The 16,742-nt window shown below is 36.0% G+C and overlaps 1 protein-coding gene, 1 non-coding gene and 1 pseudogene across 4 annotated transcripts in view; 1 reads left to right on the top strand and 2 right to left on the bottom strand.

The window, feature by feature from the left end:
* The window catches only part of MAN1A2 (mannosidase alpha class 1A member 2), a 164,945-nt gene that overhangs the window by 30,652 nt on the left and 117,551 nt on the right, over positions 1-16,742 (bottom strand). For 2 of the 3 annotated variants that reach the window (XM_087827785.1, XM_016223382.2), the window contains exons 2-5: positions 16,295-16,550; positions 13,929-14,025; positions 6,078-6,196; positions 1,852-1,932 (exon numbers count right to left, since the gene is read on the bottom strand). In XM_087827785.1, the coding sequence (XP_087683911.1) occupies positions 1,852-1,932; positions 6,078-6,196; positions 13,929-14,025; positions 16,295-16,550 (553 nt within the window). The remainder of the gene's footprint in view (positions 1-1,851; positions 1,933-6,077; positions 6,197-13,928; positions 14,026-16,294; positions 16,551-16,742) is intronic. The other variant, XM_087827784.1, reaches the window with a different exon arrangement.
* On the top strand, positions 8,507-8,613 carry LOC148090853 (U6 spliceosomal RNA). The gene has a single exon (XR_015716153.1). It is a non-coding gene; the product is annotated as a U6 spliceosomal RNA (small nuclear RNA).
* Positions 8,727-10,974, bottom strand: LOC107545315 (ADP-ribose glycohydrolase MACROD1 pseudogene; annotated as a pseudogene).

The following is a 16,742-nucleotide window of genomic DNA, read 5'->3' as shown; positions in this document are numbered from 1 at the left end:
TGTGAGCTATTGGTGTAAACTAATGGCTTCACACGAATGACGGACAGGAAGCATGGAGTAATAGCAGTCCACGGCTGGGGGAGAGACAAGGTACGTATAGAAAGAGACCCTCTCTGGGCCACAGGCATACCTGTGATAGAGCAAGAACATTAAGAAAGACTTGTCTACAAACAAGGACCACATTAATTACAAGGTAATGATAGAAGAATTTAAACCTAGTGGTGCACTGTAGGTAATCTTAGCAATAAAAGACCCACACCTGGCTCAACTCTAGCACAGGCATGCTCATCCAGGCATAAATATTATCAACCTTAGTCTTTACTGCCCCATACACAATATTTGGCATTCAATAAAAAATTATGAAATACCTAAGAAAGCACGAAAAAAATCTACTTTCTAGAGACAAAACACATGACAAACCAGACTGAGGCTGAAACAGGATTTAAAATGACTGATTACTATGTTAAAAGACCTCCTTAGTGGATAAGGTGGAAAACACGCATGAAGACAATGAGAAACTGTAACAGGAATTGAAACTGTAGAAGTCAAATGAAATACTACAAAAAATAATAATAATAAAAAAATCAAAGTAAGAGAGATGCCAAATGCTTTCAACAGGCTCAAAAGTAGATTGAATAGAGCTGAGAAAAAAGTCTGTGAACTTAAAGGTAGGTCTATAAAAATTATACAAACTGAGCCACAAGGAATAAAAAAGCAGTGGGTAGGAAAAATAAATAAATGTGAATTGAAGTAGTGTTCTGGCTACTGAAAGATAAGTTGGAGGCATAATGAAGTTACATAATAAAGTCTGACAGCAAAATTACAAGTTAAATAAATGTTATATATCTAACATTTATATTAAATACCAGTATCTTCAAACATATTACTTCTAAAAGAACTGTAGTACAAGAATATCTCACTCATTACACAAACATGCAACACAGATGAAATATTTAAATATAAGCATATACAGTCTTAAAAATCCTGAAGGAAAATGGGAATTTTTGTTTTGTAATAACACAAACATGGGGAAGGCTTTCTAATAAAATCTAGAAGCCATAAAAGGTTTTAAAAAATCCTAAAAATGACAACTTTAAGGTTAATCACAAAAAATAAAAACTAAAGACAACACAGAAATCCATCTTTTCAACACACAGAAGAAAAGATGAATTTTCTTAAATTTGTAGAGCTCTTAAAATTATTTAGACCAACAAACCAATTAAGTATATGGGCGAAGTAGTTTCTCAGAAACCGAAATAGAAATGACTTATAACCTTCTCCTCTTAGTTCCTCTTTCTCCTACTATCCAACCCCATTCTTGAACCCATCTGCGTGGTAAAATTTCAGGCACCTACTTCCCCATCACCATAGGTCTCAAGTGTGTCTGTGTGTATTACACCAAGATTTCCAGAAAAGAGAATTCAGAGTTGCTGTATTTAGTTTTTTAAATTTAGAGCAAGAAACTGTAGTTAATTTCCAGACAGTTTTAACTAAGGAGGATCCATATTCAGTCCTCATGATTCATTCCTTAATTATGGTCTTAGTGATTTCCTCCCTTTGTTTTGACCACGTAATTAATTGTAGCAGCAACCTCCTGGAGAAGGAAAACTCTTGCAAAGGAGATGTGATGTATATAAAGCTAAGATTGTAACAAATTTATGTTTTATCGATATTCTCAAAATGAAAAATTCACTATTCCCAAGGAGCAGTTCTACCTGTAGCCTCTAGTTCTTAACATTAGTTCAATATTTGACAATTAAGAAATGTTATGCTGCCGGGGGAATCTTTCATTTTATTAAATTCCATTCACAACCCCTTCCCCAAAACAATGCAGTACTTGATTTTGCTCACCTCCTCTCCTGAAAGGTAATACGCTGCGAGTAGGCCGCCAATAAATCGAATGTTGACTTCAAACACAGACACCTCTGAATTCTGTAAAAACACATTGAAATATTTACATTTACTTAAAACTTTATAGTTCTCAAAATGTTTCCAATACTTCGTAAATTTCTTGCAAACATCCTGCCTGTAGAGAATGTTTTTCCACTTTCTACATTTCATTTCTCATGCAACTGCCATCTCCCCTCCCGTTTGTTGTTAATGATATTGCAACTCCCCTACTGTCCCTGCTGCTTCCTAATTGCCAAGAACAGGCCATTTTCACGTCCCTTACATATTATTGTGAAATTATCAAAATACTTGATTCTGTTACTATTCTCTCCTAGAAAGCACCTATTTCCTGAATTTTGGAATTAGCACTTTCTACTGGTCCTTTTTCCTGTCCTATTTACTACAACATAATGTCCATCTTCACTTCTATCTCTCCTCATGAATTTTAAATATTTTTCCTAATATACAATTACTTAATAAATGTTAAAAGAGGCACCAAAAAAATAACGGTAGGATGATGGACTCTATTCAATTAATAATGCTGAGAAAATGGCTTAGTTAAGAAATTAATGTGGATAACCATTTCACAAATATAGAAAAAAATCACAACAAAGAGTAGAAGAAATTGTGACTCTTTGTAAACTTCCTTGAGAAAGAAGGTACTCTGTAAGCATAAAATCAATAGTATTGATAATAAATGATGACAGAAAGAACTGAATTTCCCAAGATGCAAATTACCAATGAAAAAAAAAATTATGAACAAAATTAAAAAGCAAACAAACAGAAGGAAATTTAGTACAAATATAGCAGAACTACTACACAGAATCTATATGTTTGTATTTAAATATGCATATAGGTATTGCTGAGAAAAATTCTAATACATGGAAAGAAAAATAGAAGTGGCAGAGAACATGACCAAAGAATTCACAGAATATACACAACCGACTAATATAAAGATAACATTTATGTTTAACTTTTTAATACAAATTAAAAGGAACTATATTACCTTAAATCCTCCAAACATTCATGGACAGAACATAGCATTTGATAACACAAGTATATTTCTCCAATATAGAATTTTCACAATACAATGTAATTTTTAATAATATAACTGTCATCACTCCCCATCCTCAAAAGCAAAGTGCTTTATATTGCTCCATATATTCCCAATACATAGCACACTGCAATAGACATTCACAAATATAGAGAGGAAGGGAAAGAGGGAGGGAGGGTCTTTATCACCTTAATAATCTTCTAGCCAGGTTCCCTGGTTTCATCCTTACCCTCCTGCTTTCACTCTATGCAGCATCCTACAGCTGGATGAGCCTTGAAAATCTTAAGTCAGTTTAGGCTACTACTCTACACAAATTCTTACAATGACTTCTGGCTACACTCAGAGTACAGTGACTAATAAGACCCAACAAAATCAGATCCCCACCTCTCTGAAATCATCTCCTACCTATATTCCTTTCACTCACTTTTTTTAAATTACCAAATGGGTCTCCTTACTGTTCCAGAATTGCCAAACTCCCTGGTAGTGGCCATTGGCTCTAGGTTACAGTTCCCCTGCCACACATATACAATCTCCAAAGCAGCTTCATTACAGCCCTTAGCAATACCAAGCACTAGCTAGGTACCCCCCCTCAGAAGTCTGAGACCTAGCGCTGAGAGAGCCCTTCCAAGGGCTCCTAAGACACCAGAAACAGAGTCCCTAGCTACTAAATTTTCATTATCCCAATCTCTTCACATTGTTCTCAAAGTCCCAGGGGTGGTAGCTGTTTAGTGCAGTTACTACCTCTTGTGATACCACAATGTCCTCTTTTTGCCTTTTCAGTTCCCCATTATTTGGTTAACAATTCTAAACAGTAAGTCCTCTAAAATAAATGGTATAGTTCTGGTTCCCGATAGAGCCAATGGATAAAAATGATACGCCAGCAAATTATTAGGCATAATAAAGTTGCCACAATAATGAAGAGAAGTATTTGAGATTGCACTGATGTTAATTCTCTCCAAATTAATCTATAAATTTAATGCAATCCTCATCAAAATTTCAACAGTATTCCAGAGCTGAAAAGAACAAAAGACCTGAGAATTAAGGTAATTTCCTAGAAGAACAAGATCAGATATCAAGATTCAAATATAGGTATAAAGCTTCTTACAAAGATATTGTAGTTAAGACAGTTTAATAATGATGTAGGGATAAAGAAAAAAAGCCAATAGAAAACAACAGACTAACATGACTAATGAGGCATGTATAAATAGTGAAGAAATAAATGGTACTAGGATCAGCTGATGGTAGCCTATCCTGCCCTACATAAAAAATCAACTCTATATTAATTAAAAACCTAAGTGCAAAAGCAAACATTAAATATTTAGAATTAAATATAGTACTATATCGCCCTGCCAGGCGTGGCTCAGCAGTTGAGCATTAACCTAGGATCCAGGAGATAAAGGGTCGATTCCCAGTATGGGCACATGCCCGAGTTGTGGACTCGATCCCTAGTCAAGGGCCATGCAGGAGGCAGCTGAGCAATGAAAACTTTCTCATCATTGATATTTCTATCTCTCTCTCTCCCTTCCTCTTTCCGAAATTAATAAAGATATATAAAAATAAATAAATAAATAAATAAGGTAATATATCTTCATGACCTTGGAGTAGGGTTTTCTTAAACAAGATACAGAAAGTACAACCTATAAGGGCTACAGAGCAAAGAAAAAAAAAGATTACATTTCTCAGCCTCTCTCTACTAATGTAGGGCCATATGAGTAAGAGTTACTCAATAGTACAGAAGCAAAAGTGGGGTGAGCAACTCTCCAAAAGAGTTCTTAAAGAACGGTTGCATATCTTTCCCTATCCCTTCCTTTTTTCTGCAACTGGAAGGTTTATCCACCTTATCTTGAGGAATTACCTTGCACCATTAGTTTGAAGCTGTGCACTGAAGTTGACAGAGCAACACGACAAAGAACCCCAGAACCTTGATGATCAAGGAGCTACCCAAATCAGCGCTAAACAGTTTATCTCTCTACTTAATTTGAATGAGAGATAAATAAACATCTATCGTGTTTAAGCTATTTTATATTAGGTTTTCTGCCACTCATGGCCAAACCTAACCTACCTGATAACATAAATTGTCCTGAGATATGTCCAAAAAATGCTAGAGTAATATAAAAGAAAGTAATCAGTTTTGTCTAGTTAGCATCAGGAAAGACACCAGGGAAGAAATAATTTTGGATTTAAATCACAATTGGAATATGCAGAGTCTGCCAAAGAAAAAAACACATGGAGGAGTGACTTCTGACTACAGGCAGAGGAACAGCAAGCACGAATATCATGAAAGATGACAATGAAGATGACAAAACAGTCCACACATCTTTGAGATGAAGAATGGTAATAATGAAAATAACCGCTACCACTTACTGAGCACTTCATATACACCAGATTATCTCAAATAATCCTTATAATATTGCAGTGAATTTTATGATAGGTTTAGAAAGAATAAGAAACCTTCCCAAAGACACATAGCTAGAATGTAGCTGTGCTAGGCTTCAAACCTAACCAGTACCATTCAACAACTGTGCCAAAATACTGGAAGGACAGGCATAGGCCTAATTAGGAATATTCATCAAAGCTGCACCAAATCATTAAATCTTTAATATATTTTTTAATTGACTTTTTTTTAGAGAGAGAGGAAGGGGAAAGAGAGCTAGAGAAAAACATCGGTGTGAGAGTGAAACATCAATCAGATGCCTCCTGCACGCCCCTACCGGGGATCAAGCCCACAACCTGGCATATGCCCTCACCAGGAGTCAAACTGGTAACTCTTTGGTGCATAGGACGAAGCCCAACCAACTGAGCCACACTGGCCAGGGCCAAAATCACTAAATCTTTAAAAAATAATAACATAAAATGCTTATTATTTACAGTTTATGCTTTCCTCATATTTCTAATTCAATGTTTTTCCTCCCGTTATTGCCTTAACATACTGCCTCAACTGATAAGGGCAAGAAAAATACAAGGAAGATGGTGAGAGTGTACAAAAAAAATTATGAAAAAATTAACAACTGATAATCCCAAAAGAAAAAAGGGGAGGATATCCTTAAACTTCTAGTATAATGCTCAAAACTATTAGGGTTTGACACTGTGTCTTTTCATAGTCAGTTGAAGAAATTATCAATTGTATACTCACCACACTGAAATCTAGACTGTCTTCAATCCATTTTTGCCCATCTCGGAATTCATCATGGAGTCCCATGATATAAAGGGTATCCAAAGCATCTACTATGGTAGCACCCATTTGTGAACTTCCTATATTTAGAGAGGAAAAACTGTCATTAAAAAGATGGCCTTCCCATAAGGCCATTGCAATATGGTCTATTATAATATGGTCTATTATAATATTCTATATATAAAAAGCAAATCAAAGTAAGAATATAAGGACCAAAAAGAATATCCAATATGGTTCACTTTTCCATAAGAATAGATAATGTACACTGTTTAATATATTTTCCTAAATATGGCACACTGACAATAAGATGATTTTTTAAAAAACAAAATTTTAATTATCCTTTTCTTCTTGGTCATAACAGAGATCTATTTAACTAAATTACGTTTAAAAAAGAGGACTAATTCGAGAAATGGGGAGGGTGGTTCAAGAAAACAAGCTAAGTCATAAGGCAACCGTGCTCTTCTGGTACAAATTCACAGAAAAAGCAAAATATATACTTAAAAGTAGTAATACAAGTGCAACAAGAACAGAAATTATAATAATCCTTAACAATCAAAAAGCAGGTTGGTCATACTGAAAAGGAAGCCATAAAACAAATGTGAGTAGAGAAAATCAAAATAGTAAGATCTACCCATCTTCAAGAAAGAGATAATCCTGATCTAAAAGGAAATGTTTCCAAGAGGGAGGAACTAATTCAAAAAGCTAGCTGATACCAAAACTAGATACTGTAAACATATGACAAAAAAAGAGGCCAATCTTACCAATGACTTTAACTGCAAGACTCCTGAATAAAATACTAGCGAACAAACCTAGTAGCATAGTAAAAGAATAAATAAAAGGGAGCAGGTGGGCCCTCCCCAACCCTAGGAATACAGTTATTATTTCTGTCTTCTGAGAATGAAAATCATCCACACAGCTTACTATCTACATTAACACGACTTTATTATACTGTCGTCATCAAGAGTTTACTGTTCCAGGAGTCTCTTACTCAAAATGATAAAAGTTACAAAGTAATTTTATTGTTCATTCCAGGAACTTCCTGAAAGACCCATCAACTCTTCAATAGAAAGTATCACATGATGGTTTACACTCCAAAACTCTGAACTCTTAGCCTCCTAATTCCCTGCTTACCAATTCTAAATTATTATATCATGATCTTTATCTGATCATCATAAACAAGCATCCTCCAACTGAAAGGCCCATCTTAAGCCAGATTTTAAATCTCAATAAATATCTCAACTTTTTCCTTCCCCATCTGCCAGGCTACTAAGTAGGGCTCTGGTGAGGTAATGATCTACCTTACCAAAGTAAGCATTAAACAAAGATAAAGTTTTGCCTTATCAACAAGTTATCTTGGTGATATTTTAGACGTCAGCATTTGACAGTTACTAGTCTTTCTTTTCTTTCCTCTTTTCTTCTCTTCCTTTCTCTACTAGGTAAATAGTGTTTTCTTCTGAATGTTTAAGAGAAAAAAAATTTTTTGTAAATTAATTAAAGTATATGAAAATCTAAAAAAAAAAGTGACAGGCTTGCGTTTGAAAAAAAATTAATGCTTTGATCTAGTAAAACAAATAAAGCTATACAAATTTGTTTTTATAATGGTTGTCCTTCACTTACACCGCCTTTTCTTGTTCACGTGTTCCTAGTAATTTCTTCAATTTATCAAGAAATATATCTTCCCACTAACAAGACAGGTACTCCACCACACTCTGATAAATTCCTTGGTCTTCTCCCAACTCACTTCTCTTCCTGTTGATATTAGCTAGAATGTTTGTTCTGGGTTATTACAGACACACTTTCCTTTTACTTTTCTTGTTCCTCAGTTTTTAATAAGATAACAAAAACTTTATTAAGCCATTTAATCGCCCATATATCCCAATCTCTTGCATACTAACTTAAATATGTTATCTTTTTAGTATTTTGTCTAAAATATTTATCATGCTTATTTTAAATCCTTAAGAATACCAGTTTTGTTCTTATTTCAAAGTTTACAGGTAGTTATAGGATTGTGCCATTGCCTAAAAGCCCAAGGCAGAGAGAGGCAAAACTGAAATACTGGCTATCACTGTGGTTGTTTAACTAGACAACCCATGATTTCAACTGGAAAAAATTAAAAGGGCTAAAACTACCCTTGGGTCAAGAAAGAAGTAAAACATGACACTGTAGAATATATTTAAAAATTAATAAAAATTTATTATGAGAACAAAGAAATCAACTAGAACAGTTCTCAGAGAAAACCTCCTAACTTGAAAGTTTATACTACTTAGTAAAAACAAATAAAAATAATTGAATTTACAACATTCTACTAAAAGAAAAGGAATGATAAACTTGATCAGTAAAGTAGATGAATCAGAAAAGCTAAAGGCAGAAATTAATGAATTAGAAATAAAGTACTTGCTTTGGCAGCACATATACTAAAATTGGAAAGATACAGAGAAGATCAGAATGGCCCCTGCACAAGGATGACTCACAAATTGATGAAGTGTGCCAATATTTTTAAGAATGTTGTCTTTTTTTTAGAGAGAGGGAGAAAGAAAAAGACATCAATTTGTTGTTTGACTTATTTATATATCAATGTTTCTCTCTCCCTCTCCTTTCCTCTCTCTCTAAAATCAGTAAATACATTTAAAAAATTGTTACAAAATGAGAAAGAAAAATACAGGACAAAAAGATTTTTTATAAAAAGAAATAAAGAAAACTGTCAAAATAATAAATTCAAGATATATAGTTCTATGAAAAGACCTATACAATGAATCTACCACTAATCAATTTTTAAAAAGTAGTCATGGGAATACAAAAACACAAAATAAAAAATGAGAATGCATCAACAGATAGAGGAAATTAAGAAAACTACAAAAAGCTCACTTTAGTCATATCTTTCCAATAGATTTGAAAAAATGAGTGGAATTAATGATTTTCTAATACATGAATATATATATCAGTATTTTGACTTATGAAAGAAAAAAACAGAAAATCCAAACAAAAAGACCAAGAAACAGAAAAAATTCAGTTCTCAAAGAGCTACCCACTATAAAACTACCATACTCTGGAAGTTTCATGGAATTCTATTTTAATTTTAAGGGTGATAACTACTACATAAACTTTTATAGAAGAGAGCTTAAAATTCAATTTGTGAATTCTGCATGTCAATGATGCAACAATCTAACATAAGAAGAAAAATAAAACTACTATCTGATCTCAGTGTGAGCATCAGGGAAAAATTTAGGAGTAGAATTGCTGAGCTGTATGGTAAGTTTATGTCTAACTTTATGAGAGACTGACAAACTGCTCTCCAGAATGCACCATTTTATATTTCCAGCAACACTGTGAGTTCTAGTTGCTCTACCATCCTTGACAACATTTGGTATTATCTGTCTTTCCATTTTAGTGATTCTAATGGGTATGTAGGATGTTGAACTGTGGCTTGAATTTTAATTTCCCTGATGATTGATGCACTTTACTGGCTATTCATATACCTTTTTTGGTATAAAATTATTTATATATTCTGATTACATCCTTATATTCACATATCATAAATATCTCCAAGTCTTGTGGCTTGCGTTTTCATTTTCCTAATGTCTAAAACAAATTTTTGAAAAGTAGAAAATTAACATCCAACTCTTTTCAGTACACTTTTATTCTCCAATCATTTCAAAGGGCTCACCCTTTACCACTGAGTTCAATATAGTGAAATATTTACTTGAAGAGAGGATTGATTATTTATTTATCTGAAACAAGGGTGGTCTTTATTAGGAGGCTGCTGAAGGGTAGGGGGCTGAGGGAAAGGAGGGAGTGGCCAGGCTTCAGCAACCTCTTACAGCTGGGAGTGAAACCCAGCAGGCCCAGGCCACGCAGCCCTGGTCAGGGCGCAGCGGGTACCATTAGGCCACTGGGAAGTAGTGAGGGAGCTGCTGCAGGTAGATGTTTCTGTCCTTCTCCAGAAACACACAGATGATGAGCCGGTCCACCTTGTCCTCGTGCTGCTCCAGCCACTGGCGCAGCACTGCCAGCACTACCTCCGCTGCAGCCTCATTGGGGTAGCAAAATATGCCGGTGGAGATGCAGGGCAACGCGGCGGAGCGGAGCCCGTGCTCCAGCAGCAAGTCAAGGCTACTCAGGTAGCAGCTGCGAAGCTTGGCAGCCTGGATGGAACTGGGCTCTCCGTGGGCGATGGGCCCCACTGTGTGGATGACGTACTTGGCGGCAGCCGATAGCCACTGGTGATCTTTGCCTTCCCGGTCTCGCAGCTCTGCAGGGTCCAGCACTCTTTGGTCACAAGGGGCCCGGCAGCCTGGTGAATGCAGCCGTCCACACCGCCTCCTCCGAGCAGGGAGCTGTTGGCGGCATTGACGATGGCGTCCACCTCCAGCTTGGTAATATCACCTCGGAACGGAGAGATCTTCTCGTTGAGATGCTTCTCCTTTTTGTACTTGGGCTCCTCCACTTTCACAGTCAACCCTTTTGCCATCTCCTCCCAGGTTGGAATCTTCTTCAGCCTGATGAAGTCCTGGCAGAAGTAATATTCCTTCCACTGCTTGTCACTCAGGCCCTTCAGAAACGATTTTGCTTCCTTCCAGTTGGTGGAGGCGTTTGGGTCCACCTCTGCCGCCAAGAGCAGGGGGGCCCAGGTGCGCACCCCAGCTCTACACCCCACCGCCACCTCCCCCCAGGACCCAGCTCCTGCTGGCGTCCGTGCGCCGGGACCATTAGCGCCCAGGGACGCTGGAGGACCACATGTACTGCTGTGGGTTCGCAGGGCACCCGCTGAGGGGCCTGGCCAGGGACGTGGGGCGCCAAGCAGCCGTCCCGCCCCACACAGTTGTACCAGGCGGCCTGACACCTGGCTCTGCAGAGACATGAGCCAACAGCTAGGAGTGGCTCCGCCCACTTGGACTCTAATTATGGTGCTCGGGAGAGTCTCTCCCTTATTTCCCCCAGAACGAACCGGGTGCCGGATGCCAGCCCTCGCAACCTGCTCCAAGAGGATCTAATTTTAATTAACCATTAAAATATAATGGATTTTATTGCACTAATATCTCACACTGTGGGCATCCACAAAGCAATGGGAACTTTTCCATCCATAACCTCTGCTGAGGAAATATAGTTTACTTCATTAAGAGATCTCTACTAAATTAAATGTCATATCATATAATGAGATCTCTGGCATTTCATTATAATTTAAATTTTTAAATAATAATATAATTTTTTAAAAATTTTCCATTATTCCTCCATCCCAACATCTTTCAAACCCAGGCAAAATGATCTTTTCATTTTCTCTTTTACAGAAAACACCTAAGCAAAAAAACAAATTGTAAGAGAAACACTGCATTAGAAATCATAAAGCTAGAAATGATAAAGCTTAATGAGGAAGGCATGTCGAAAGCCAAGGTAGGCTGAAAGCTAGACCTCTTGCACCAGTCAGCCAAGCTGTGAATGCAAAGGAAAAGTTCTTGAAGGAGATAAAAAGTGCTACTCCAACAAACAAAAATATTAAGAAAGGAAAACAGCCTTATTGCTGATATAAATAAAGTTTTAGTGGTCTAGACAGATCAAACCAACCACAACATTCCCTAAGACAAACCTAATCCAGAACAAGGCCCTAACTCTCTTCAATTCTATGAAGACTGAGAGAAGTGAGGAAGATGCAGAAGAAAAGCTGAAGCCAGCAGAGGTTGGTTCATAAGGTTTAAGGAAAGAAACCATATCCATAAAATGAGAATGCCAGGTGAAGCACCAAGTGCTGATATAGAGGCTGCAGCAAGTTATCCTCCAGATCTAATAATTAATGAAGGTGGCTACACTAAACAACAGATTTCCAAAGTAGGCAAAACAGCCTTCTATTGGAAGAAGATGCCACCTAGTACTTTCATAGCTAGAGAGAGGTCAATGCCTGGCTTCAAAGCTTCCAAGGACAGGCTGACTGTCTTGTTTGGGGCTAATGCAGCTGGTAACTTTAAGTTGAGGCCAATGCTCATTTACCATTCTGAAAATCCTAGGGCCTTTAAGGATTATGCTAAATCTACTCTGCACCCTATAAATGAAAAAACAAAACCTGGATGATAGCACATCTGTTGACAGCATGGTTTATTGAATATTTTAATATTTGAGATCTATTGTTCAGAAAGAGATTTCGTTTCAAAAAATTACTCGCCCAGCCGGACATGGCTCAGCAGTTGAGTGTCAACCTAGGATCCAGGCGATTGGGATTTGATTCCCGGTCAGGGTACATGCCCAGGTTGTGGGCTCGATCCCTAGTCGGGGGTATGCAGGAGGCAGCCGATCAATGACTCTCTCATCATTGATGTTTCTCTCTCTCTCTCCCTCTCCCTTCCTCTCTCTCTGAAATCAATATATATAAAAAATAAAAAAAAATTACTCATTGACAATGCACCTGGTCACCCAAGAGCTCTAACAGAGATGTACTACGAGATTAATGTTGATGCTTGCGAAATCAACATCCAATCTGCAGGAGTAATTTTGACTTTCAAGTCTATTACTTAAGAAATGCATTTCATAAGGCTATAGCTGCCATAGGTAGTGATTCCTCTGATGGACTGGGGCAAAATAAATTGAAAAACTTCTGGAAAAGATTCACCATTCTAGAACATTCATAACTCACAGGAAAAGGTCAAAATATCAACATTAACAGGAGCTTGGAAGAAGTTGATTCTGACCCTCATGGATGACTTTGAGGGGTTCAAGATTTCAGTGGAAGAAGTAACTGCAGATGTGGTGGAAATAGCAAGAAAACTAGAATTAGAAGAGGAGCCTAAAGATGTGATTGAATTACTGCAATCACATGATAAAACTTGAACCACTGAGGAGCTGCTTCTTACGGATAAGCAAAGAAAGTGGTTTCTTGAAATGGAATCTACTCCTGGTGAACATGCTGTGAAGAGTGTTAAAACTACAACAAAGGGTTTAAAATATTACATAAACTTAGTTAATAAAGCAGCTGCAGGGTTTGAGAGAACTGACTCCAATTCTGAAAGAAGTTCCGCTGTGGGTAAAGTGCTATCAAACAGCATCATATACTACAGAGAAATCACTGGTGAAAGGAAGACTAACTGAAGCAGCAAACTTCACTGTTGTCTCATTTTTAGAAATTGCTACAGCCACCCTAACCTTCAAAACCAACCAGCCTGATCAGTCAGCAGCCATCAACATTGAGGCCAGACCCTCCACCAGCAAAAAGTTTGACTCACTGAAGGCTCAGATGATGATTAGTAATTTTAGCAATAAAGTATTTTTTAATTAAGGCATATACATTGTTTTTTAGACATGTTATCGCACACTTAACAGACTACAGTATATTGTACACATAACTTTTATATGCATTGGGAAACAAAAAAATGTGTATCTTGCCTTATTGCAATATTCACTTTATTGTGCTGGTCTGGAACCAAACCTGCAGTTATCTCCAAGTTATGCCTGTACACAGCACTACTGAAATTTCCTTTCCTTCCCCCTGGGCTCTATAATGTGTGAGCTATGTTGAAGAAAAAGAATTACAAATAGGTACCTAACTTCTCAGTATTTAAGAAAAAAACAACAACAAAGAAAAAGCTTCAAAATACTCAGATAAATGACTAAAGCATCTGTATGCAAACTAAAAATCTACCACATATCTCTGTATTCCAAAGCAACCATAACCAATCTTGACTGAAACTTGAGAGAGAAAATATATGTTGCTTCAAATTATAATTCCATTCCACAGAAATACTCAGGTTTTAGAAAGTATTTTAAAAGTTAAGTCTTATTTTTAAAATGGATGTAGAAAATGGAGATAGTAATTTGAAAAAGTAAACTTACCAAATATATTAGTGGAGTGTCCTTTCTTTGCAATAGGTCTGAGTTCATTATGTCCCCATCCATATATCCTATAATTATTCCAGGCATGTTTCATCATCTGAGAAAAGAAAAATTATAATCCATCAATTTACATTATTCACACTGTTATCTTTGTATTTTATGTAATTTAGGGATTCTATTACTATTATCCTTACACATTCTCCTATATTCCTACAAAAATGTTATTCTATTAATATTTATATCAGTGTGAGAGACACACATAATAATGCTTAATCTCAGGATCTACACATAAGGAAAAACTGGATGTAATAGACAAGTTGTTTTTATTAAGAAAGAAGGTGTCTGGCATTCGTTGCTTTTAGGAACTGCCAATCCTTTTGGGAACTGCTCCCTTCCCTCACTGTTATTTTGATAGAGCCATAAATCAAGAGGCTCTGATTCCACAACCAATTAAAACAGCCTGGCTAGAGAACTCCTTACCCTTAGATCAAAGATAACAAACTCTTTCTTTAAACTAAGTATTTTAGGTTTTGCAGGCCATACAGTTTCTATACCAATGACTTAATTCAGCTGTCGCAGCACAAAAGCAGCCATAGGCAATACATAAACAAATGGGCATGCCTGTTCCAATTAAACTTGATTTTTAAAAAATAAAGGCAGAATTTGGCCCACAGGTTGCAGTTTGCCAACCCCTGACCTAAACAAAGTGATTGTATACATGTGATTGAAGTAGGGATAATCAAGTCCTTTTACACATATTATTATAGAGAGTAAGATTCTTCCGTAGGAGACAGGAGGACTCTCTTATTTTGCAATCTTAAGGTCTAAGTAATATATAATTCCTGATGGAAGCTAACTCTCTCCCAACATGGAGAAACTAAATGACGAAAGAAAAAGAGACAGATACATATTATTGACAATAACATCTACAGACTTGGATTCAGCAAAGCTTGGATTCAGAGCCAGTAAGCAAATAAGTATTTTTATATTAATAACGTTGAGCTGAATTTCTTACAGCCCAAGGAGTCTAAGCAACACAGTAGCAAAGTATTTAATTATATATCAGCTGAATTATTTAATAGCAGCCTATAGTAGATCAAAAATCTGTTCATTTAACAGTACACTATTCATTAAAACATTTCTCAACTTGTTTTTTGCAGCTAACCTTACTCAGACACTGAAACCAGGCAAAGACATTATAAGGCAACTAAAAACCAATATAAAACACAAATACAAAACTACTGAACAAAATTAGCAATATATGACGACATGATGACCAAATGCAGTTTAAACCAGGAATATAAGACTAACTTAACATTCAAAAACCAATCAATATAATTCACCATGTTAACAAAATAAAAGGAAAACCATCTTCCAATAATCTCTATAGAGGCAGACAAAGCATTTGACAAAATTCAACGCCCATCATGATAAAAACTGTCAGTGAACTATAACTACAAGGAAACATCAACCTAATAAAGGGCATCTTAAAAAAACCTACTTCTAACAACATATTTAATGGTAAAAGACTAAGTGCTTAAGCCCCTAAAATTAAGAACAAATCAAACATGTCCATTCTCACTACTTCTTTTCAACAATGTGTTAGAAGTCCCAGAAAGTGCAATAAGAGAAGAAAAATAATTAAAGACATAAAAATCAAAAATGAAAAAGGTGTAAGTTTCTATAGTCACAGAGAACATGACTCTGTACAAGGAAAATTCTAAGCAATCTAAAAAAAGTCACTAGAACTAATAAATGACTTCAGTAAAATAATAGAATACAAGTTTAGCAAACTAAAATCAAATATATTTCCATACGCTAGTAATGAACAACAGAAATGAAAATTTTAAAACATTACATTTATAATCGTATCAAAAAACATGACATACTTAGGAGTAAATATAACAGAGTATATGTAAGAACTATATACTGAGAACTACAAAACACTGCTGAAAGAGAAATTAAAGATGGCAGATATAATGCTAACTCTTCAAAAGCATGTTTATGAGGAGATATGCATAGTATATAGCAGAATTTCTTATAGCACCACTTAAGAAATTTCTTATTTGATAAATTATTTATACATCTACTCTTCATTATTTATAAAATGCTGAATATCGAAAGATCTCTAAACATAGGGTGAGTGATGTATCCATCCAAACATTATATCAAAATTTTAAGTGTCCAATAATCCTATTATAACCCATATTACGAAGAAGGGAGTTCTAGTCCTTACTGACAACTTGGAAAATGAACAACTAGGACCCAAAAACAAACAAGATCTAAGTATGACAACATAAATGGTGTGCATGTATATCCAAATATATATCTATAATCACTCCATATCATAAATCTCAGCTTATTACCTCTTTAATTTTTTCCCTTTTCTTTCTTATGTCATTATCTTCTGGGTCTCCACCATTTATTCCTAAAAGGTTTGGTATAGGGACTGGTGGCAGTGGCTTTTTCTCTTTCATCTTCATTTCTTGGACTACCTTATTTTTCTCTGTCTGAATTTCTGCTCGAATTTCCTCTCTCGACTTTTTTAATTTTTCTTTTGCTTCTTCCAGGGCCTTCTCGTGATCAGCTCGAATTTTATTTCTCAAACGTTCCTCTTCTTCCCTGTAGGTAGAGGAGAAAAAAAGACTGGTTACAATGATCCTTACTTAAGAAATTCAAGCTTTAAATGTAAAGCTTAAAAGTTTCCTACACCAAACCCAGAGAGTTGATTCCTACTCCTGCCATTGAAAGGTAGGAATGATCTGTGAGAGACTCAGATCTATCTGCGCAAAGAACAGGATAAATATAACTTGG

The sequence above is a fragment of the Miniopterus natalensis genome, chromosome 19, assembly GCF_054644295.1.
Source record: "Miniopterus natalensis isolate mMinNat1 chromosome 19, mMinNat1.hap1, whole genome shotgun sequence".
NCBI lineage: Eukaryota > Metazoa > Chordata > Mammalia > Chiroptera > Miniopteridae > Miniopterus > Miniopterus natalensis.
Note: the sequence above shows the minus strand (reverse complement) of the source record. Positions and strands in the feature narration are given on the sequence as shown.